This window comes from Schistocerca piceifrons, chromosome X, assembly GCF_021461385.2.
Source record: "Schistocerca piceifrons isolate TAMUIC-IGC-003096 chromosome X, iqSchPice1.1, whole genome shotgun sequence".
Classification (NCBI taxonomy): Eukaryota; Metazoa; Arthropoda; class Insecta; order Orthoptera; family Acrididae; genus Schistocerca; species Schistocerca piceifrons.
The window spans coordinates 258,607,368-258,633,072 of record NC_060149.1 but is presented as its reverse complement, the minus strand read 5'-3'; the positions used below and the strand labels follow the sequence as shown (position 1 = coordinate 258,633,072).

General features: G+C 37.8%; 1 protein-coding gene across 1 annotated transcript in view; it reads right to left on the bottom strand.

The window, feature by feature from the left end:
• LOC124723129 (E3 ubiquitin-protein ligase HUWE1) overlaps positions 1 to 25,705 on the bottom strand; it is a 360,906-nt gene that overhangs the window by 29,290 nt on the left and 305,911 nt on the right. Inside the window, exons 46-55 of the mRNA XM_047248317.1 lie at positions 22,272 to 22,422; positions 21,940 to 22,193; positions 17,584 to 18,349; positions 15,597 to 15,763; positions 13,963 to 14,153; positions 12,292 to 12,422; positions 11,935 to 12,217; positions 11,574 to 11,849; positions 4,047 to 4,235; positions 1,267 to 1,454 (exon numbers count right to left, since the gene is read on the bottom strand). Of these exons, the coding sequence (XP_047104273.1) occupies positions 1,267 to 1,454; positions 4,047 to 4,235; positions 11,574 to 11,849; positions 11,935 to 12,217; positions 12,292 to 12,422; positions 13,963 to 14,153; positions 15,597 to 15,763; positions 17,584 to 18,349; positions 21,940 to 22,193; positions 22,272 to 22,422 (2,596 nt within the window). The remainder of the gene's footprint in view (positions 1 to 1,266; positions 1,455 to 4,046; positions 4,236 to 11,573; positions 11,850 to 11,934; positions 12,218 to 12,291; positions 12,423 to 13,962; positions 14,154 to 15,596; positions 15,764 to 17,583; positions 18,350 to 21,939; positions 22,194 to 22,271; positions 22,423 to 25,705) is intronic.

Sequence of the window (25,705 nt, the reverse complement as noted above, 5' to 3'; positions counted from 1 at the left end):
GGTGAGTGGCAGTACAGGGAATGGGAGGGGGGGGGGGGGGGGTGTCTGTAGTAGTTTAGCTCTGAAGAAGGGCACCACAGTCAGTCCCTCAGTTACACACCAAGTTGTTACCTTTACTACTTGTTCTTTAAAGGAGGCATGGAAAGTGGTGGTGGTGGGGGAGCAGTAGTTCCCTCACAAATACAATCCATAATTTTGTTAATACCCAGTAGTTACACCATCTGCTAAATTGCTGCATGTTCAATCTAAATTTTATGTCACACCGCAAAACCATCTTTCTACAAACATCTTTATACTGCTGCCACAGAGAGCGTTAGAGGCAAGGAAAATAAACTGTTTGATAAAATTTGTGTACTAGCAGAACTACACAGGAAAGAAAGAAAGAAAGAAAGAAAAAAGATTATGAATACAGTAAATTAATTGACAAGTTGAGAAAAACAGAAAATAAAAGTAATAATCTGAAATGTTTACAACACAACACTGTTATGGACTCGTGCATTAGTTAACCTTATAAATCAAGGAAGATCTACAAGGGCATTCTGAAAAGAAATGTCTTAATTTTTTATGTAAAAAGCTTTTTAAATGAAACGAACATTATTAACATTCTACATCTTTAATATTCATGTCTACATACTTGCAGCCCTTTGCCACCCGAAGGCTCCAAATTTCAGTGTATAACATGGCAGTGTGTAACTTAACTATGTCTATGCATGACAAACAGTAGCTGTAATCAAGTTGGAAATTCTAAGTGTTCATCCACACATGGAGCACCCTCTCCCTCAGCAAGACAAAGCCAGAGTAAACACGCAAATGCTATGACATCTGCAAAAATCTGATGCCTTGGGTTCACTGCCATTGATCATCCTCCACACAGTCCCAGCCTGACCTCATCTGATTTCCAAAACTAAGGACTTCACTTTGATAATGTGCAAGGTGCAATAATGTACAAAGGTGGTGCAAGCACAGGTGAGATTGTGTGTCCGTCAAAAAAGTCAAACATTCTACAGTGATGGTATCAACACACTACTCTCATTGGTAGAAATGTGTTCATTACTAGGGTGACTATTTTTGGAAATAAATATGTAGATATGGAGAATAAAGATGTAGAATGTTAATAAAGTTTGTTATATTTAAACAGCTTTAAGTTTTTCATATGAAAAATTTCAGAGGAACTACTTTTCAACATACCCTCGTATATATAGTATCATATAAGAACTACTTTTCTTTCAGTATAATGTAGCAAGGAAATACGATATATCAACTTACCTCAGCACTGAAGGTGAGATCATAACCTAATGAACTGATGTGGTTTTCCATTAAATAAACCAAACCTTGATAAAAGGTATAGTCCTCACTTTCCATATCCGTGTATTTAACAGGAATTCCAAGGATATGTTTGTAGAAAGATCTTGTGAAATAACATTCAAGAAGTTTGTTGTCATAAATGGCCTTTGCTGAAAAATTAAGAAAGTGATACACAGATTAAGAATGACAGCTGCAGTACAGACAAGGAAATAATATGCAAAGAGACAAAATGGTAGTAAAACTCAGATCAGCCGCTTAACTGCTTCTCATTTACACATACCTCTCTCTCTCTCTCTCTCTCTCTCTCTCTCTCTCTCTCTCTCTCTCTCTCTCTCTCTTCCCCCCCCCCCCCCCCAGTCATCCATCTCCTCCTACCCCACCTTTCTATTCATCTCCTCCTGCCCCTGTGCCCTATCCTATCCATCACCTTCCTTTCTCTCTGTCCCACCCCTTCTTCCCTTTCCCCTCACTCTGCCAACCCCCTCCTGCCCCTATCTCTCCTATCCATCCCTTGCTGCCCCCCCCCCCCCTCTCTCTCTCTCTCTCTCTCTCTCTCTCTCTCTCTCTCTCTCTCTCTCTCTCTCTCTCTCTATCTATCCAGTCCTCTATCCACCTCAGCCTTCCTCCACAACAGCTTGATGAAGCAGGCCAATACAACCAGAACAACAAGCCTGTTATGCAGAACAATAAGCCAAGCTGATACTACTGCAACATTCCTACTGAGCAGAGCAGCCTACACGTTTGGGTTGGGTCTGGATAGCAATTTCTCGCCCCCTGATGTGTAGATTGCTCTGCAAAACAGTTCGATGAGCTAGGATGATACTATTCCCCACATGCCATGCCTGTTGTGCAGGGCATTTTTTGTGGTTTGCCTTAGAAATGTCTAGAGGTAAAAACAATTAAAACATACTTTATTCAAAAACTTGTCAATAACTAAGAATGTTACCATTGTAAGCTCTACAGACATCAGAAATTTATCAGCAATGTTTTGTGTTATTCTTTCTTCTGCTGATTTTCTGATATTAATAATGGTAACAAGTTTAGCCTTCAACCACTTAGAAATCAGTACAAAACCCTTCCTGGAGATTAAATACTTTTACAACTGGAGCAAAAAGGAGATCCTACATACTGCTAGTAAACTAACAAATATTCCACGTCTGGGACAGATTGCATACAGGCTAACAAGAGATGCAGGCTATGTAACTTAAAAGATGATGTTCTGACCATAATTTCCTAACTATTGCAAGTTGGTAAACCCAGTATAAATGCAATTCGAAATTCTTCAGAATTAACCTATGATAATGGCTACTCTGAAAAAAAAGGTACACTTACAACAAGGTTTCAACTTACAACTATTTGTGGCCATTTCCATATACAAGGTCTGTTTAAAAAATTCTGGAACATTCATAATTCTGCACCAATGGTGTGTTGGAACAAAAGGCAGTTAGCATCCCTGTACATGCCTGTGTTTACTGTGTAACTGGTGGAAGTTTTATTGTTGTGTGTGTCTGGTAGTTATTGTTTAGTGCTGTACTGAGTAGAACACAGTTTGCAAATATCGAGATGGCAGAGCTAGAGGAGCAATGCATCTACATTAAATTTTGCACTAAACTCGAGAAAACCCACTGAATGATGCAGGAAGCCTACGGTGATCAGTGCTTAAGCTGTACTCAGCATTACAAATAGTTCACACAGTTTCAAAATGGCCGGATGTAAGTTGAAGGCAACCCTCGTTCGTAATGCCCCTAGATGTCTACCGATGATGCTCATGTCAGGAACATCAATGAAACTGTGAGCGTCAATCGAAGACTGACTGACCAAGAGGTTGCAGAAGAATGTAACATTTCAGTTGCATCATGTCACGAAATCCTGAGAAGGAAACGGCCTGAAATGTGGCAAGACAATTCCTGGTCCTTGTATTGTGACAATTCACCTGCACATTCATCCCTGTTTATGTGCGACCATTGCGCGAAAAATGAAATCACTGTGCTGCCCCAACCTCTGTACTCTCCAGACCTGGCCCCTGCAGACTTTTTTATTTCCAAAGTTGAAAACCCTGTTGAAAGGGCAAAGATTTGCAATGATAGACAAGATAAAAGAAAATTTGCAGGTGGTGCTTCACACGATCCAGCAAGAGATATACCAAGCCTGCTTTCAGAATTGGAAACAGCATTATGAGCAGTTTGTTGACTGTGAAGGAGAGTATTTTGAACGAGATCATGCACAATATGTAAAGGGTATGTGTAGAAAAATTTCCGGCATTTTTTGAACAGATTGCACTCAAGGTCTGTGAATGCATGTAAACATAAGCAAAAATTTCTGTAAAATAAGACTTTCAATAACTTAGTTGCACACAAAAATGATATAACTCAAAAGAAGTGTATTAGTTAGCTGGTAAAATGTTTCTGGAATTACAACTACATGGCTAACTGAACTCTAAGTTGAAGTATTGCAGTAAATTTGAACACAAACTGAAACGGAATTTCAACACGGTATGTTCATATCATGGGACCATTTTGAAAGTGCCATTGAGTTCACAGTGGCTAATTTGGTTGAAAGTGAATATATTACACACATTAAGTGCTATTTAGGCATTACACTCATGTCAGCACTATGACATACTATTCATTGTCCAAAGATGGCATCTGCCCTGTAAAACAGTGTGCAATTATGTAAGTGGTATCACTATATTTTGCAAGAATCAATAGTATTAATCAATATAAATAATTTGCAGAACTTACCAATAACACGCCCAACAAACTTGAAGTAGCAGAGATGGTTGGGATTGCAATGAGAAGATGAGTTTATCATGTAGGTTACTCTATCTCCAGGTGAAGTTGTAAATAAGGCATACATTGGATTAAATATCTCCCGTGATATAATAACATACCACTCCCTCAACAAACCACCTGCATCCTGGCCTTCTTCACCTTTAAAGTACATCAGTTACATTTGTAAATTGAAAAAATATCAGCAAGGAAAAAAAATACATCATCTTACTTCTACTAAAATTTCAATAGGAAATTACTGAAATCAGTTAGCATGTAACTATGTTGCATAGACTGTAATAAAAAAATTGTCAGAGGATTTTCCTTACTGAAATGTAAGTGAAATTGAACTATGAAACATGAATAATTTTCAATGTATCAGTCATTATTCTTGCTGTACACACCTATTTAAGAGACTAATTAGATCCAAATGCAAGATGACCATGTATTGTTGCTTGTGCTTGTCAAATCAGTAAACAAAAACTATCCTACAAGAAGTTCTCAACAAATATCAAGTCTTAAACTGTTGTCAATGCCTGGCCAATGAGTTAAGTAAAAAAGACAAGATCAAGCCAATAATACAGCAAATCTTTTGTCAACGATCAAATTTAAAATTGCAGCATGAAGCATACTAACAGGCATAAGAGACATGCCAGTAAGAGAACAATTAGAAGGAAAGACGTGTCAATTACTGACAGGAAATTTAGGCATATGAGCTGCTTCCTCTATTTGAATGTAACTTCCATTCTATATCAGCAAGAAATTCTTCAAACAGTCCATCATTGTTAGAAATAATTGAACATAATAGGCCTTCAAGTAATAGATTCAGTAACAACTTGAGGTCTGCAAGCACAAAGCAAACATTTACACACACAGCACTAAGTATGTTTCCTGAGTAACTCAGTATGAAGAATATTATTTCCATGTTCAATGGAAGGAGTTATCAACAACCTTCCAACAAATTTGCAAACAACAAATTTTAGCACATAAAAATTCTCTCTCTAACTGCATTAGTCTCATTTTCATAATCATGTGAATGTATCTACATCTACATGATTACACTCTAAATGCAATCTGGAAAAATGAACACTTAAATATTTTCGTGTGAGCTCCGACTTCTCTAATTTCATCGTGATTATCATTTCTCGCTATGAACGCAGGAGTCATCAGAATATTTACACATTCAGAGGAGAAAGCTGGTGATTGAAATTTCACAAGAAGATTCTGCTGCAATGAAAAAACACTTGTTTTAATGACTGTCATCCTAATTCGTGCATCTCTCCCCTATTTTGCAATGATACAAAAATGAGCTGCCTTTCTTTGAACTTTTTTGATGTCCTCCATCAGTCCCGTCTGATGCGGATCCCACAATGCACAGCAATACTCCAGAGGGGGGAGCAGGGGGGGGTGGGGGGGGGGGGGGGGGGCGGCAGACAATAGTAGTGTACACAATCTGTTTAGTCAATATGTTGCATTTTCCAAGTTTTCTACCAATAAATTACAGTCTTTGGTTTGCTTTACCCACAATTTTGTGTATGTAATCATTCCAACTGAAGTTATTTGTAGCTGTAATCCCTAAGTATTAAGCTGAATTAACAGCCTTTAGTTTTGTGTGACTTATTGTTTAACCAAAATTTAGCAGATATCTTTTAGTACTAAAGTGGGTAACTTCACACTTTTCATTATTTACAGTCTATTGCCACTTTTTACACCATACTGATATCTTGTCCAAATCATTCTGGAGTTGGTATTGATGATCTGATGACTTCGCAAGATGGTAAATGACAACATTACCTGTGAGCAATCTAAGAGGGCTGTTCAGATTGTCTTCTATGTTGCTTATGTAGATAAGAAACAGCAGAGTGCCTATAACACTTCCTTGGGGAATGTCAGATATTACTTCTGTTTTACTTGATGGCTTTCTGTCAATTACGACAAACTGTGTCCTACCCAACAGGAACTCATGAATCTAGTCACACAACTGAGATGATACTCCATAGGCATGCAATTTGATTACAAGACGTTTGTGAGGAACAGTATCTAAAACGTTCTGGAAATCTAAAAATACAAAATCAATTCGATAACCCCTGTTGATAGCACTCATTAGTTCATGAGAATAGTGTGCTAGTTCTGATCCACAAGAACGATTTTCCTGTATCCATGAGGACTATTAGTCAATAAATCGTTTTCTTCCAGATAATTAATATTAATACAGAATATGTTCCAAAATCCCACTGCAAATCGACATTAGTGATATAGACTGTAATTCAGTGGATTGCTCCTGTTTCCTTTGCAACTTTCCAGTCTTTAGGAACACATCTTTCGATGATCGAGCGGTTGAATATCATTGTTAGATATGGAGTTATTTTATCAGCTTACTTTGAAGGGAACATGACTGGTATGCAATCTGGACCAGAAGCCGACCCTTTGTTAAGTGATTTAAGCTGATTCTCTACACCGAGGATATCTACATCTGAGTTACACAAGATGGCAGTTTTTCTAGATTCAGATCCTGGAATATTTACGTCATCCTCTTTGATGAATGAGTTTCGGGAAAGCATGTTTAGTGCATTAGTGACACTTATCAGAGACATAACCATTGTTACCATGCAGTGAAGGTATTGATTGAATTTTGTCACTGGTGTATTTTACACATGACCAGAATCTCTTTTAGTTTTCTGCTAGATTTTGTGATAAAGTTTCATTGTGGCAGCTATTAAAAGCATCTTGCATAGAAGTTCCCGCTAAATGTCAAGTTTCTATAAAACTTCGCCTATCTTCTGTATTTTGTGTTCTTTTTAAAGTGGCATGCTTTTTTGTTGCTTCTGCAAGACTGCTCTGACCTGTTTAGTGTACCAGGGGAGATCAGTGAATCACTTATTAATTTATGTGGTATATATCTCTCAACTGTCATTGATAAAATTTCTTTGAATTTAAACCACATCTGGTCTATGCTTACTTAGTCAGATCAGAAGGAATGGAGACTGTCTCTTAGACAGGTGTCTGGAGTTTGTGTTTATTTTTGGTGGGCTTAGATGTTACAGTGTTCAGTCTCACTATAACTGCCTTTGTGGTCATTAATCCCTGTAACTGTCATGATGCTCTCTATTTGTTCAGGGTTATTTGTTGCTAATAGGTCAAGTATGGTTTTGCAATCATTTACACATTGCATAGGCTACTGAACTAATTGTTTGAAATAATTTTCTGAGAAAGCATTCAGTACAATTTTGGTCAATGTTTTATGCCTACCACCAGCTTTAAGCATGTATTTTTTCCAGCATATCGAGGGCAGAATGCAATCACCACCAACAAAAATTGTAAGAATGTGATACCTATTTGAAATGAGATTCAAATGTTCTTTGAACTGTTCAGCAACTGCATCATCAGAGTCAGTAAAATTATTAACTTATTCCAGTTGTGAAGTATAACCTCTTACCCATATTAACTCACAGGAACTATCCGCTTCAATTTCACCACAACATACATTAATTCTGACAGCAATAAAAACTCCACCACTGGCTGAATTTAATCTGCCCTTTCTCAAAACGATTTTGGTACTCTGAAAAAATTTCATCTGAACTTATTTCCAGCTTTAGCCAGCTTTCTGTACCTATAACAATTTGAGCTTCAGTTCTTTCTAATCAGTGCTTGCAGCTCCAGTTCTTTCCCAACACAGCTACAACAATTTACAAGTACAATATCACTTTTTGCTATCTCTACCTTACTGTGTTTGCCTTGCACCCTTTCAGACTGACAGCGTTTCTGTAGTTTCCCCGAGACCCTCTAACAAAAAAAACTGTGCAGTCCCTTCCACACAGCCCCTACTAGCCATGTAGCTGCTTCCCGTGTGTATGGAAGCATGATCCATTAAGCAGAACTTGGAAACCCACCACCTGATTGCGCAACTCGAGGAACTTTCAGCCTACACAGTCGCAGGACCGCATGAGCCTCTGTACCAAAGGACCACAGTCAGTCCTGTCGACAATGCTGCAGATGGTGAGCTCTGCCTTCATCTTGCAAGCAAGACTGGCAGTCATTACCAATTCAGCTAGCTGGCCGAAACCAGAGAGAAACTCTTTTGCTCTTAAGTGACACACATCGTTGGTGGAGACATGAGCCTACCACCCACAACTGGCTGCACCTTGTGCTCTTCATGGCATCAAGGAGGACCCTTTATCTGGAATGACTCCACCCGGTCTGCACACTGAGTGCACATTGCACCACTTCCCCTCCTTTGCAGCCATACCTCTCAAGCGCTCATCACTTGCCTAATGTTGGAGCTTCCAACTACTAGTAAACCCACTCTCTGTGGACCGAGAGGCTTCCTCTGAAACAGGGGGAACATCCACATCTGGCTCAGAGCCTGAAACCTGTTTGTCCAAAAAACCAGGGCAGCCTTCTGATTAGCCCCATAGTAATTCTTTTGCTGCCTGCCAGACCAATGAATGACCTCCCATTCAACCACAGGTGAGGGGTCAGCCTCAGCATAGGCAGTGAGCAGGGCAGCCACAGCAGTGGACTGAATGGGACACACCTACAGTGATGCCCACTGACAGCAGGTTTAAGCTGTGTGATGGAAGCCAACACAGCCTGAAGATTTGAGTGAAGGGTCACCAACTCAGCTCACATCTGTACACAACAATCACAGTCCCTATCCATACCAGAGACAGCAAAAGATATACACTAGACAGTTAAACATGGAATTGTGCCTGATAAATAAACACACATGAAATTAATGACTTTAAACTGAAGAGCACTCAAATATGCAAGAAAGTACAGAAACTAGTAACTACATAGATAACTGAAAATAAGTTGCTCCTGTTTGTAGCTCATAGAAATATGTAACAAATGAATGGTGTACTTGCCTTATTAGAAGCAGGAAAGTGAGGTGCAGTCTCACTGATGGTCTGACACACACTGGTAATAAGAGTATGTGTTTAAAAAAAGTTGTAATATTTTTCCTTATTAAGAAGTGTACAAAATTATCCAGCTTACTGTTTCAAAATTTGTGCTTTGTTATGTTTTTTCAATAAAATGTCTCCATCCAGTTTTTAGACTGTTGTTTCTCTTTTGAAATCATATGAAACATTCATGTCTCAAAGTTATGATGTTATTACAGAAGAAATACTATATGACCATCTACTGCGAGTATCTGGTAAGTTCTATAACACAACCCCAGCCTCTAATTAATTTCCACTACAATCCCCTCATTATTTCCACTGCAATCGGCAGACCTGTACCTCATATAAAAACACCCAGCACAACCATTCCCCCCTCCAAGTGTAATCTGTCAGACGGGCACCATCATTATTTCTTATATGCAAATTAAACATACATCCTTTCATCAGCTTCTACCTTCCAGATTACAGACACAGTACTTAAACATGCTGCAGCCAAATAATTCTTATAATTTCAGCTATGTGCTTGATCACTGCTGTGATAAAATATCCAACTGAACAAACTGTTCAGCCTCTACAATCTGAGCCAAACATCATTCCATGTACCACTTTGTAATGTTTTTCTTCACATGAGAGTCCAGCATCATACACTTCTACAGGTAGCCCTTCTTGTAAAAATGTTACTTTTTCTATGACATATGACACTTTTAAAGTATTTACACAAATGTTGCACTACAGGACATGGTGTTCGATCTCCTTTGCTGCCAAGAAGGACAATGCTTTCTCACCTTGAAGTGTTCTTCATTCTCATGAATTTTAAAATGAATGTTGATATGTATGAGGGAGAGAAAGTGAGAATCTTTCCATCATCATTTGCAATAAACAGTTTATGATAATAAGTAGTGACCTAAAAGTGAACTTTGCCTTCAGAAAGTTATGTACAGTGTCATTCCAGGCATATAAACAAATCGCTTATACCAAAATATTTCCGATTCCTGAAAATTTATTTCCTTAACACCTGTTATATTATGTTCTTCATAACTCAAATCTATGACAGACTATATTACTAAATCATTACTATCTTTGATATTTTTCTGAAGTAAAATGGAGGAAAAAGTAATCCTGCACTGTTTGGGTCACTTGCTATGTTTTATTTGAATTGCCTGTGGCAACCACTAACAGTTCGTCTTCAGATCAACATAACTGATAAAAGAATGAAGAGGGGTGTGATAGCACAAAAACATGTAACATTAAAAAGATATGAACAGTGGCAACATAAAAATAAAATCACACACAAAATTCATACCTATTATAAAGGAACACGGCTTACCAACAGGGCAAGGGTTCATACAAAACTATGCAAATTGTACAAATTAAGCTATAAAGAACATTATGTTTACAGTCATATGAGAATAGACAAGTAAAAGCCACCTTCTGTGTGTGTGTGTGTGTGTGTGTGTGTGTGTGTGTGTGTGTGTGTGTAAACAAAACATTTGATTATATATATATACACAATGAGAGCAAAAATGTACAAGCCCACCCACTGAATTTTTTCTGGCCATCATCACACACTGATGTTGGGTATGTGGTGTGTGCCTCAGCCTGCTGCGCTACCAGCAGGCTGAGGCACACAAACACCCACCATTGCCAAAGATGCTGCTCAACCTACTTCAGATAGTGATCTCTTTTGGCTGCCTTCTTATGTCCCTCACAGACATTTACATTTTTATTCTTTCAGGTAATAATTCATATGCATTAACAGTCATGTTTTATGTATATGTACTTTCAGTCATTACTTTGATTATGCTATTATTTTAACATTGTACATGATGACAAAGGTGGCTTTTATTTCTATAATGTCGCAGAAATATGAACACATCATCATGTGAACTGCAACATACTTCCCTTTTATCTTCATTTTACAATTTTGATAGTTATCTGTGAGTTCTCACCCTGCACTTCAGCTGCAATTCATGGTAATCAGTATGAATTACTTCACAATATTTTATTTCTAGTCTGCCATCGTATCTTTTTACTTACATTGCTATCAATTTTGTTCTACCCATCCTTTTTCCTTCCATTATCAGTTATGTGGATCTGAAGATGAGCTGTATCATGGATCAATACTGGTAATATGAATAAAACATAGCAAGTGATTCAAACTGTGTGTTTCCTTTGGAGTTACAGTGGCCACTGTCCCCTGCCCCTCTCTTGAGACATCAGGTCTTCAATTAAAGAAATTTTTATTGAGAATTCAATAAAAAGGAGCTTTATTATTAAGAAAACCATGAAAAAAGCATTATGGCCTACGGAATGTAGTTCTTCACACTATCTTCATTACACTTTTTCACACCAGTATCAGTTCAATTATACTGATTGGAAACACAATTATTTAGTAAGTTTTGTCATCACTAGGCTACAGTAATGGACTCAGCACAGCATTCAGATAGTGTGCTGCTAAATACTGAACTGCAAAGACTCACCTATACACAAAGTTTTAATTTAATGTAATCATCCATATGGGAGACATTATTTAATTTTTGTATGATATATTCTATTCCGTAAAGACTCTGCCAGTCAGTAAAGAGAGAAATATGTTTACCTTCAAACACAATATAGAATCTATTTTTCCATTCATCTGCACTGCGACGATGCAGTTCTCTAAATGAATCTTCGAACACATGGCTTCTCCTGACATGTACAGCTAATTCTTCTCTGCGGATACCCTCATCCATTCGCTCTAGCTCTGACCGGAAGTAGCGCCTCTTTACATCAAAATCCAAAATCCTTGTATGGTCTACAAGCACAGCAAATGGTCCATCAGCTATATTTATTGTCGACTGCCGCAGTATTTCATTGAGGACAACTCTGTGGGTTTCTGGTGAGCAAAGAAAGATTTTAAAAATTTTAAGAGTCACTGTAAGCAATGTAATGACACCCTGTTAAAAAGCAACAATAAGTACCAGCAAAGACTAAGAATTTTGGTTTTGTTGGAGGTCGTGGAACTGATACCGCAAACAAACTCTCCCAGTCTACTCTGGAAGTGCTCGGAGAGGACTGTGGGTTTGCACTTGCTTCAGAATCTGGAGGTAGTGGTGAGACCGGGGCAACACTTTGTTGTGCCACACCAGATGTGGAAGCACCAGCCTGTTCAGCTTGAGTCACTTCCTGCCCTTTTGGTGCTGTTTTCTTCTCTTCACTTGGGGGAGGAGGAGTGTGCACAAGAAAAAATGCTTCTACTGCAGGCTGGAAATAAAATTTGACGTAAGTCATGCAACCACAAATTGTTTATTATCAACAATTTACTAACCAGTTCTTACCTGCAAAACAAGAACTGCATGAGAATCTGGGGTATTGGACAATTCACTTAAGCAAGAACTCAATACATCCCACAAGTCATCGAGAGGGAGCAAAGTTGCCAAGTGCGGCACTTCATTTGCTTCTGGATTTGCTGAAGAAAAGAAGTATTTTTTTTTTAATGTGAAAGTTTCTAATGTAAGCAGATGTTTAGTATCATCAGAGCTAAGTATCACACAAACAGGAAAAAAAATGTGAATCTAAAGTATTTTATCTCCAGAATTACATGAATGCTTAGTATCTGTTCTTTCAGAAATGTCCAAAAGAATAGACATCCCAAATTCATATAATTGGGTCATTTCAATGGGTTATGAATCCAGCACCTTCAGTGTGAATGCACAATCACATTTGAACCCCGACGGGAATTTCAAAAGTAGTGAACATGGAGGACATGGACAGGGACTGTGGACAGGTTATGCTAGGTGGGAATGTGGGGTGACCGAGGGGGCATACTGAGGTAGTCCGTGTAATTGTGATAAACACTGTGTCCAGGTGGCACTGTAGTTAAATGCAAATGCCTAGCAAACAGGAGATCCTGGATTCAAATCCCAGTCCGGCACACATTTTCACTTGGACCCGCTGACTCCTCACGAAGTCCCAACGCAGCTGACAGTGAGAGTTCCTTTCCTTTCCTTCTTTCTCCCTCCATCTTCAATTTACATAATACTTCCTGTATCAATCTAAAAAGCTATACAGATTATATTTACTTTTTCCTTTAACAATTTATTACCGCAGTTACCAGTAAACAATGAGTGTTATTCGGGGACTTTAAGAAAACAATAATTGGAAATATACAAAAGATTATTTTTATTTGTGTAATATTTTTATAGTCAACTCCAGCGAAACAGCAGGTCTCCATGAACTGCCCATGTGCTAGTGAATAAGTTACAGTTTTTATTCGAAACATGCACTGAAATTGTCAGTACGTTGTTCTCTACTCCCCCTTCCTTTCCAAGTAGAAATTGACTACCAGTTAACTATAATGCCTTTAATTTTTATGTGAAGATCACAACTGAACCAAAAGTAATATGTTTGAAGAGATGTTATGCACAGAAGAAGAAGAAACAATTGTAAAGTACCAGGAGAGAGAAAAGTAAATTATACCCATGTCAAAAGGAAGGCTATAGGCAAAAGAAAGACCGAAAAATATTCAAATTAGAAATAATTACACAATGTACAGGATTTAAATGCTAAGTAAATGAATAATTGTGGAAAATATAAGTTTATTATGAAATTTTATATTCACAAAATAGTTATATACATCATGACTGCTAAATTTTGTAATACATCATGACTGCTGAATTTTGTAATACATCATGACTGCTGAATTTTGTAATACATCATGACTGCTGAATTTTGTAATACATCCTCTATACTGACAATTTGGAAAACTATGATGGAAATCATTTCTGCATTCAGTTTCAAGAATTTGGCAAAAAATCAAAATCTAAGAGGCTTTTTCTTTTCCCAAGAAAGCAGTTGATTTATTAGTGGAAATAAGAATTTTGCCGTTTTCATGTATTTTTCCTTATCAATCATTTGATACTAACTATAGCAACAGAAATAATAAACCATGCTGAAAACTTTGTGTGAACATACAATTTAGCTTCAATCATGTCTGAACAATTACTTACCCACATTATCCTTCAGTCTTTTATGTGCCTCTTTGATGGAATCTCTTATCTGAACTATGACTTTCAGTGTTCTTAAGAAGAATGCCTGACTTGAAGTTTTTGATGTCAGCAAATTCACATTTGTTACAGACCAGTCGTAGCGAGCTTTCCCTTTGACAGGAGCATTTATTACCACACTGTGTTTGGTAAACCTGTCGAAAAGGACATATATGAATATATTTACACACACACACACACACACACACACACACACACACACACACACACACACACACACACGTATTAAATATCACAGTTATGTAACATTAAAACATGAATTCTAAGTCTCCAGCCTCCAGCACATGTCTTACATGTGTGATAACCAGATACTAGTGACTGCACTGGATGAGTAATATTACAGAGTTTTAAAGTCTCAAGAGAGTTGGACATCACTGTTTTAATGTGATGTGGAAATAATATGGAAAGTATGTAAGTACTATAATACTTGACTAAATATGTTGCTTATCAACTTCCAAGTTTGGTTAATTTAGTCATCATCACATCATTTGTTTTTTATTTAAACAGGGATTTCCAACATTGAGCAATGAAACATATAATTGAATGTGTGTGTGAATTCCTACGGCACCAAACTGCTGCTGTTATCGGTCCCTAGACTTGCACACCACTTAAACTAACTTATACTAAGAACAACAGACACATCCATGCCTGAGGGAGGACTCTGACCTCTGGTGGGACGGTGTAATTGAATGTAAAACCCACTGAACATAGGCGCAAGCCCAAAACAGACTGTGTATTAAATAAAATCGTTGTCTATTGTGACTGGTAGCAGTTGTTATTCACACCCTACAAAGGAACAATCATGGAATTAAGCTCCATCCATCATGGATAAAATTCACTCATAGAATAAACATTGTTGGAACTAAGTACTTGTCCAAACTGATCAAGGTTTCTGGAAGAAATCAAATGTGTCATGTGAGAAACATATTCCTAAAGTAAACTATGTAAACAACCAAACAGAAATAATGACTATGAGCCACTTACTCATAGTCAGTTTTCTGGTAATTAGTGAGACAGAAACAGTGAAATAGCAATTACACATTTCAAACTGTGAAATATAGCCATATCCTGAATATTGATTGATATGTAATCTCCTCTGATATATTTATTATGCAAGACTTTAGTAAAAGTGTGTTACCAGACAAATTTTTATTTCATGTAAGCTTAAACTGTATATGGCTACCTTGGTTATACTGAATGTAATTTGTCACTGCCAACTTTGATGATGATAGCAAATTATATAGTGAACTACTTCAGTAGGACTTAACAGGAAATGGGGAGGTATATTCGGAGAGAGATGTACTCCAAGTAAAGTTTCCAAACGCCACCTATCACAATTATGAAACAAGCCAGTGAAACAGAATAAAGCATACAAAATGCATTAAACAGCATGCCATGGCAAAAAAATGTTTTGATCCAATAACAGTAGCCTCTTTATGGATGGGCTATTTCAAATGTGTGAACTGTATACCAGACACTTTGTAGATTATGGATACAAAATTCTAATATAAACTTCAAGTGAATCTCAATAGGCTGGTAATATGCTATGCAAGGAAGCCTAGTAAGTTAGAACAGACCTGTCCATTAAAGTTCCTTTTGGAAGTTTATCTGTAGGTGAAGTATCATCTTCATGTTGTCTTTTCAGTCTCTTATTTGAAGCCTTCAGATCCTTCAATACTTGCCCAATATGCTGTTTCAGCATCTTTCCTAGCTCCATGGCGCCTTCAACCAAAAGATCTAAAGTCTGTTTATGGAGAAAGAAAAAACAAATTAGTCTAATGAATAAGTGAGTGTAACTGTATCATAGTTGCATATTCTTAACATTTTTAGGAATTTGATTTGATTTAATGAATCATTTGAAATACTCCAGTCACCACCCCACCACTCCAGCTGCCGCTAGTAACAGCAACAGGATCTTTGCTGGTTTGGAAATTTTCACAGTGTATGGCATTTACAATACTCAGTCAGATTTTGAAAGGCTGATTATCCCACATGAGATAAGAGGCCGGGGGGAGGTGGGGGACACACACACACACACACACACACACACACACACACACACACACACACACACATAAGTAATGAGCATCTAAACAAAAAGCAACATTTGAATCTGAAGCAGTATTTTCACAACAGCAGCTCATCACTCGATAAAAAGCAATAGTAGCTGTAGCCATATATTACATACCATGCAGTCTGGCAAGAACAATTGGAAAGTCACAGACAGAAATAACTGACCCAAGATATCAGGTTAGATTAGGAAAGAACTGTTAGGGGAATATGTGAACAACCTTAGCCACAATGTTTGACTTGCAACCACTGAACAAGTGGTTGGCACATGCAGGTTTGCGTGCCAAAATGGAGGGTCTTCTGGCTATGATATAGGCTCAGGTCATTGTGACAAGAAACAACTGGAACTACACGCTGATGGTCCACTCAATAGATGACAGTTGCAGGAAGTTTGGTGATCAGAAGGAGATCGTATCACACATTACATCTGGATGTAAAATCTTTGTACCCATAGAATACTTGAAAATGCATGACAAAATTCTCAAAATTTGGGATAGGACAATAAGCTAATTTGAGACTTTTGTCTGTATTACAGATACAGTCCTCTCACTATTATAGGCAACAAAACATTCAATGGAACCACAGCATAATATGCAATAAAACAATACATTGTAACTGATCTGACATAATAATGACCAATAAACCCGAGCAAGTCACCTTCCTTGTAATAGTCATTATATCCAACACCTATAATTTGAGAGCCACTTGCAGTGAGATGATGGCCAAATACAGGGATTTGGCAGATGAGGTAAAAGCCATGTGCAACATATGTCTGTACACATCATCCCTCTGGTAATATCTGACACTGACAAGACAGTAAAGTCTAAGAGTCTAGGGGATTTACTACTGCATCCTTAGCTCTTCTGGCAACTGTAGGAGGCAGCTGTAATGAACACCTGCAGAATAGTTCATCAGGTTCTCAGAGAACATAGCTAACTAAGAAATAACTTTTTGTTCAAAAAATCATTATATCAATAATATGTAAAAATGTGTAAAACACCAACCACTACAACAATCTTATTACACTCTTCTCCTCCACTGAACAGAGAAAATTAGGGCTTAACATTCCATCAATAGCAAGGAAATTTGAAATGGACTGCATATTCTGATGGGACTAGGACAGGGAAGCAAATAAGTTGCATCCTTCACAAAGCAACCTGCAACCTTCCCAGCATCCATTTATAAGAACAGCACAAAAAAATCTTAATCTGAATGATCTTATGTACTTCACATTTTTTATGCCATAAAGGAATCTTATCTCCTTTTAAGAAGAATGCACCACTTTACTTTTGAACTGATAAATTCTCCAGACAAGGAGTTTACAATGTATTCTATACTGAAGCACCCTACGATCACGCACTACTTGATTCCACAAGCAGCTTACTGTGTCCCAAAATCCAATGGATATCCCCCCCCCCCCCATTCACCCCAACGATTCTATAAGGCAACTCTAATGTTATGGTTTATTTACTTGAAAAATACTTAGAAACTTACAACACGTTTTGCTGGATAGAAACAATTCGCCAAGTTGAGGAAAAGTGTTGTTATGTCCTCCAATCCTTCTTCTGAACAGCAACGAGACGTCAACACATCAACTGCCAGCTTCATGTGAGGTTTTGAAATTGGCAGAAGTTCTTCTTTTGGATTTTGTTCGCCACTGTCTTTCATATCTGTATGGACTATTTCTGGCAGTCCAGCTGATACATGTGAAAGAAGCTTCAGCAGCTTGTCAACAAGTGGTTTGTTTTGAGTTATAGTGGTAGAACTCAACAGAGCAAATAATCTTCCAAATGCTGAGCCTTCAAATATTGAAGGTGTCATTTCTTCTTCATCTGAAACATGAACTAAATATGGACGTGCAACACTTTTCCCTTTTCTAGTGCATTGTGATTCTAACTTCAATAAGACATCCCAAAAATCTGCGGCTTCTTGTCTGGCAGTACGTCCAGTAGCTTGGCCAGAACCAGATGGCACTTTTGACTTTGATTCCATTGATTCTTTGTTCTTGCTGTCCTTAGCGTCCTTGCTGTCCTTAGCGTCCTTGCTGTCCTTAGCGTCCTTGCTGTCCTTAGCGTCCTTGCTGTCCTTAGCGTCCTTGCTGTCCTTGCTGTCCTTAGCGTCCTTGCTGTCCTTAGCGTCCTTGCTGTCCTTAGCGTCCTTGCTCACTCCTTTGATCTTGTCAATATCTCTGTTCTTGAGACACAACAGGAAGTGAACAGGTAATCCTTTTGCCATTGATATTAGCACTTCAACAGTGTGCCTGGAAAAGAAATTACATTACACTTGCAACAAAGTACATTAACCCTGTACATATTAATTTTTTGGCAGATAATGTTCTAAAAAACAAGAACTTTTTTACTAATGAGAAAGTGCTTTATTGAAAGTCATTACATATAGACAAACTGATATAAAATAAAGAGCTTCAAATTTTTGAAGACTGCCATACATAAAATCCCGAGTATAATTGTGCACCAGACTTTCCCTAAAGTAGCCTGACACTTTACTTTTTTACTTTCTGTGTAGACACAAAGTCTACCCATGAATTTCACAAGGACTTTAAATGTTATAGTTATGCGATAAGCATGAAAGAAGGGGATGATTGCCAAACTGACATCACAGACTTCACCATACCACCTCGATTCCCTTCTTGCCTTTTTCCCCATCTGCATCCCAAACACAGCTGCATATCACCCATGTCTTTGAAGGATGTTTTTTCTTCACATTTGGTGAAATAATTGATGGATAATATGATCAGTCCATCACTTGGGGCTTGTGTTTTAAGCCAAATGATCTTGTACTTTTGAAGTAAAATGTGATTTATGGTGTTTTGAAATAATATTCTCGAGAACAGCAATACTGGACTCTAGGATTTTTCTTACCTTCTTGTTTTTTTTGTGTAGGACTTATGCAGTCCACAAAGCAAAATCAATGAGATGGGGAAACTTATTTTTGTAACAATTCTTCCATCTTTTACAAGTCGCTGGGCTGTTAACCGGGTGCTGATCTGCCTCATCCAGCATGTTATTCTGTGCCTTGCTTCAACACTTCTCCACGACTTTTTATTCTACTTCACCATTGTGAATTATCTAGATAAATGACAATCTTTTCTAGCTTCCATCAAATTACTGCCAGTTTCATCCTTCTTTAGTTTCCTATGAGGAATTAATGAACACATCTCTTCTGGACAGCCACACAGTTCCATACGTATTAGTTCTCTCAGTAACAATTAAGTCTGCAGGTTGTCAAGATCTGTAGTAGTTATTAACAGAAAGGCAATAACTGTTATTCAAAAGTAGTTTTACTGCTGTCAATACAATCCGAGTTGACTGTAGTGTATCATTATACATTTCACCCAACTTAATTTCTTTCCCTACATATGTAATGATACCTCACAGCCTCCCCCCCTCCCCTTCCTGCATAACCACTTTTGGGCTATCTTAGCATGACGGATACAATTCCAGATTTTGCTGTTTTCATTGGTAGATACTATGGCCAGTCAAGCCTCCCATCACACAACATCAAACTCTCATAGATCACATAGATCATTATATCTCTGTCTGGCATGCACAAATTTTTGAATCTGTTGTTGAGGTGTTCATGTTTAGCACAAATTTTATTTAGCTTTGGCTCCATATGGTTCACAGGATTGCGTGACTAACTGTCAGAAAAATGGAAGCACTTACTTGGCATCAGAATTAGAGAAAAACTCTAGAGCTTTCAAAATAATGGTGCAGCAAGCATGGGTGATTTGTCCAATAAATTTGGTAATTAGGCTTCATCAAAATTATTTAAAGCAGTACAACAGTGATAAACACTTACAGTTTGTTACTGGTAGTGTCTTTCCACTGAAAAATGCATTCCACTTTAGAATACTTCTTGTCTCTGTGACAATGATGTTTATCAAGTCATTGTTGCTGACCTACTCCATATAACACATTATATAATCTGCACACTTTTCCAATAGATGAATTACAGTGTTTCCTTTGAACAAAACTCTGGCTATAGCACAGCACACAATTATTTCACACCACTGGTTAGCAATTGTCAGTCCTCTCGCAAACTGTCATCACTTTCAGCCTGCAATGAAGTAATATCATATTCTTCAAGTTCCTGAGTCACTAAATCAATGGCAAACTCAGGATCACTATAGCCATCCATTTTCAAAATCACTGGTTACACGACATTACAAGACACGGACAAAGTGTGCATTTTGTTGGCAAATATCCAACACTGCACAGGAAAGGCAGTGGCAACCACTTCAACCGAAACAAGACAGTGAAATTATAAATGCTGGACTGGATGCTCTCTACTGGCTGACAACTCAACTGCTATCACTGAAATTTATATAATCAATGTTTTTATTTTTACAAAGGTCTGTGGTTATTGTTGCCCAAGTAAACTCAAGATATACAGGTAACACGGAATTTTATGTTAAGCGGTTATTGCAACAATAATTCTACTTAACAAGTGTGTATCTTTTGGGTTAAATGGATAGTTTGGTAGCTTCCTTTATCAAGCAGTATATCAAATGATACATATCTTGGGACACTGCACTTTAAATTATCACTCTCCTGTGAATACTGTCTTGCCTAGAATATAATGTGAAATGTGTAATCATTTAATTAGCTCAGGAAGTATTTTGGTATGAGATGTTTAATCATTATTTACTGCTGCCAAACTCCCTATGTAAGCAGCAGGCAAATAAAAACAAGATAGATGGAAAAAAGGAAGTAAACTGTGTAGTAATCACTACAACTGTTCATACATTTGTTCCAGTGTGAGACAATATTATCAGTGCTTTCATAGGAAAATGGTTGTTGTTGCCTAAGGAATGATAATTGTATCCAGACATACATCTCTTTGTCCAAAGCAAGTCTACAGCCAAAAATTTCTTTCTCCAGGGCTTCAATAAAATGAAAATGAGATGGGAGATATTCGAACTGTACGGAGAATGTGAAGGGCTTCCCTATGAAATGTCTACAGTGTAGTCAAAGCCACAGGCATGCCAGCTCTGGGAAATTCATGATGCCCTTTTTCACCGACTCCAATGATCCACTGTTCATTGACTTTCTGGAATACAGCTTCACAAAATTAATATGAACACTTTGGAATGACTGAAGCACGCAAAGTCCAGATGCCCAGGAATATTTATGGACAGCATCATTCAGCTGCAGGATAAAGCCCACCCCACATGTTGCCAAGAATGTTTAGAGTATGCTGCAGAAGTTTCACTCTGAAGTCCTTATACATCCTCCATACATTCTTGATCTCTCCCCATGCAATTTACATATTTTTGGAGACCTGAGAAAAGACATTTACGACTGTCTATTTGCTTCATATTATGAGGTGGATCCCTGGGTACAATCACAGTTGCATGGGCAACTGGAAACATTTTTCTGTGAAGGCCTTAACCATCTTGTCTCGCTGGGGGATAAATATACTAACAGTTATGGTGATCACTTTTTCCATTTGCCTCATTTTCACTTTACTACCCCTTGTACCTACTATTGGCTACAAATAGTTCGAATTTCTCTTTCCTTCTATGCTGCGAAGAGTCTATTAAATGTCTGAATTTGTTCACATTAATTAAGAGTCATTTTTAAGAATTCTTACAGACTCAACTTCAGCTTTATCGGAGTTCATTTTTTGTGCTAATTTAAGTTCAATTTCTTTACATATTTAGCCCTAAAGGGCATAAGTAATGTCAATAAACTTAACTGCTACTATTAAACTTAAAGAATAACGTAAAATTGTACAAAATTGGTATAAGATATAGTACAGAAAATACATTACACATGTTATGTGTGTGCTAAATCTTGGCACCTACAATACTACAAACAGATTTAGTACCTGAAAACCACAGGACATGCCCGAGTCTGCAGTGTGATGTAAGTAAGTCCACGTTTTGTTGGATATTTAATAAGAGAAAATACTTCAGTTACTCTGCCCAGGGCATAATTGAATGTAGTGTTTAGCCACGCTCCATGAACAGTGACAATATTTGGAGCTGGTGACTGAGATTGTGACCTTGTTGTCATTCGCTTTGGCTCAGGAAGCGAATTTTTATGAGCAAAACTGCATTTCTCCAAAATAGACAGTAAAGCCTGCAACAAGAGCAATTTAATTACACTCAAAATAAGTATCACACACAACTTCATTTAAGCTGAGATTGAAATCCTTACTTTCAGTATCCAGTCTCTTGTAGGTGGATGGTAACATAAATTCCGCAAAACTCTGTGAAGACGACCCATGTTCAAAGCCGAATCATCAATGAACAGAAGTACTAAGAGACACGATACTGATTCACTATCCAGCAATGCACGTCCTCCAGTCCTATCAAAAAAATAATATCATTGTTAATAAGGAATAAATGATAGGGGTGATTGGGGGGGGGGGGGGGGGGGGAGCGGGAGCGGGAGCGAGAGAGAGAGAGAGAGAGAGAGAGAGAGAGAGAGAGAGAGAGAGAGAGAGAGAGAGAGAGAGAGAGAGAGAGAACAATCAATGTCACGTAAAAAACTAAAACACAGTTTATTCTTACATATAATCCAGTGACAGGGCCTGCAAGTTTGGTTTTCTAGATCGGAGACTGTCAATAATTTACCTCAGTAGCCATACAAATCTTGCAGCAAACAATTGTTCCTGTCTTACTCTGTGCTGAACAATCTCTCTGAGAACTTACTAGACAGCAAACTTTACTACATAACCAATTTCATTTTAACAATTAGCTCATCTCTGAGAGGGAACATAACACAAAAATGGTAAGGACACAAGAAGCCACAATACCATACAGGTAACTGCAGTGCTTTCCATGATGTTCTAGAGAGGGTTTTCTTTATATCCACGGACACTAAGCCTCATGTCAGATATAAATATTTGAGTAGCTTAACCACTTAAGAGTCACATTATGTTTTAATTACTTTAGTTTCTTGATGTTTTCCCTCATCCTACTCCTATCATGATGTCTTGCCATTTTCCAGTAGTCCACCATCTCATCTTACTAATAGTCACCTTCGTACTTCAGAAAAATTAATAAAGGAAGTAAGGAAGGAATGGAAGAAATTAGTCTTCTCTCAATGACCAGGTCAGTAGGGATGGCTTACAAGACTGAAATGAACAATAATGGAGCAACAAATCGGTAATGTCCTTGTCTACAAAACTCGCAGCATTTGTGCAAAACTAGTAACAAACTGTAAAAACATCAGTCACTACCACTGCAGGGGATTTGAAACCTGATCATCCTCATTAACAATCTTATATCTTTAACGACTGCACCACCTCCCTCAGAAATAAAACTAAAAATTAATCCACAGAGATCATGTGCATTTTGACAATTTCCATCTGTTCCACATCCAGTGAGTCCAATTTTACAGCATGTATTCTACCACTGTAACTTTCAAATCACAAACCAATTTTGAAAATCATTGCTATGAAGCTATTGACAGAGTAAAATGTGGTAAGGATAAAATGTGTTGGAACACAGTGTTTACAAAACAGCCCTTTGACTGATCTCATCCACACATTCGAACTATCTCGTAATGACAAATGGATTGTGTGGTACTGTGGTTAAGATGTTAGTTCCATTTAATCAGTTGCTGTTCTTTTATGGCGGCATATCTTGTTCTTCACATTTCCAATTTCTTGAAATTTTTCATAACTTTTGTAAGACAGATTGTTTTCACTTTACACAATCTGGACATCTTTCAACATACTACCAAACTGCTGCCCAATAATTTGGCAACATTCCTCATAAACGAGAACAGTCTCTTTTTTTGAACAATGTATAAACTGTGAAAGTCTGAATAGTTCTTAAGGAAGTGGTCCAAATTCTAGAACAGCAGAGAACAGACTGATTTCCTTTAAACACACACACACAAAGCATGCCACACTTATGTGTTTGCTTACCTTTCGTACAGTAGGCAGATGCTTGTGGGAGCACTACTTTCAACAGCATGTTAGCTGTCTGTAGCATTGGTATCTTGTGCCTATTTGGTTAAGTGCTACATATTATGCTCTCTTTGAAGGCTCACCCCAATGTCACAGAAAGAAGTATACACTTCCATTTAAAAAGTTGTCAGTTTGGCAGCTATATATACCAAAAATTGTTTTTGTATGTTAAATAATTTGATACACTGTCTAATAGAATTTAACCTTGATACATTTACTCATTCTCGATGTATTTCTAATGGCCTTTCTTAGCTGCCTCTCCCTGAATCAAAGTTCACTCTAAAACCTACGTGAAATAATCACGTAAGAAATAGCAAAAATAACTGATTTATATTGCTACAAAGATTATAGTGGAAATTATTCAAATAGAGTATATTTTCTAAAGTACACACATTAAATACTGTACTACATTTGAAGCAAAAATATCAACAATTAACATTTACAGAGGAAACAGATTTACTCACTAACAGTAAATATATCTGTTTTCTGCAACATTAAAGATTGTTTTCTTTCTGAACACACAAAAGTACACTTTTTTCCTTTAGAAGCACACACACACACACACACACACACACACACACACACACACACACACACACACAAAGGGGGGGGGGGGGGGGGAATGTCACCAATTTTCAGAATGATGAAACATGAAGGAAGAACAACCACAGCTAAAACAGGACCAAGCAGACCTCATGTACTGATGGACAGAGACCACTGTGCATTACGTAGTGAAGCAGCTCCTCGTAAGCCACACACATCTGTAGTCAATGCTAAGAAATGCTTGTGCTAGTATAAGGAGCAACACCACTGGACAATAGGTTACTGGAAATGAGTGTGTTGGGGTGATTGATCACACTGTATCCTGTGGCAATGTGACGGAAGTGTGAGTTATGTGAATGGCTGGAGAACATTACCTGACATCATGTGTAGCACCAACAGTGAAGTATGGAGGCAGTTGTGTTACAGTATAGGGGTGGTCTTTCATAGTTAAGGTGTGGTCCCTTTAACTTAAGAAAGAAATAAATGCATTGTGTATTGCATATAGTAGAGGGCCAGTTAGGCAATGACTGCTTGTATCGGCATGACAAAACACCCCAGCATCTACGAGACAATGGTTTGTGGAGAACATTCCTGGAATGGACTGGTCTGCCCAGAGTCCCAACCTGAACCCAATGGAAAACCTTTGGGACTATTTAGAATGTATACTACACTCCATATCCCAGTGTCCAACATCACTACTTTCTCTAGTTGTGGATTTTAAGTAAGAAAGAGCTGCCATCCCACCACAGACATTCAGACGGCTCATTGAAAGTGTTGCCAGCACAGTTCAAGCTGTCATATCCTATAATAATGTCTACTAGTATGTGCCTGGATACTTTTGAGCAGATAGTTTACTTTCAGATATCCAAACATCTAGAAAAAAACAAAAACAACACCTGCAAATAGATCAAGGCATTCCTCCCTTTCAGAACAATAGCTTCCTTCTTCAGGGAGGAATAACCTATTTGTTGAGGAAGGTGAAATACTAAGTGACAGATCACTAAGAACTCAAACTATGAGGTAATCACCTGTTAAGAGTGTGATTAAATGATGATGGCATCCTCTTTGGTAAAATATTACAGAGGTAAAATAGTCCCCCATTCAGCTCTCCGGGCAGGGACTACTCATG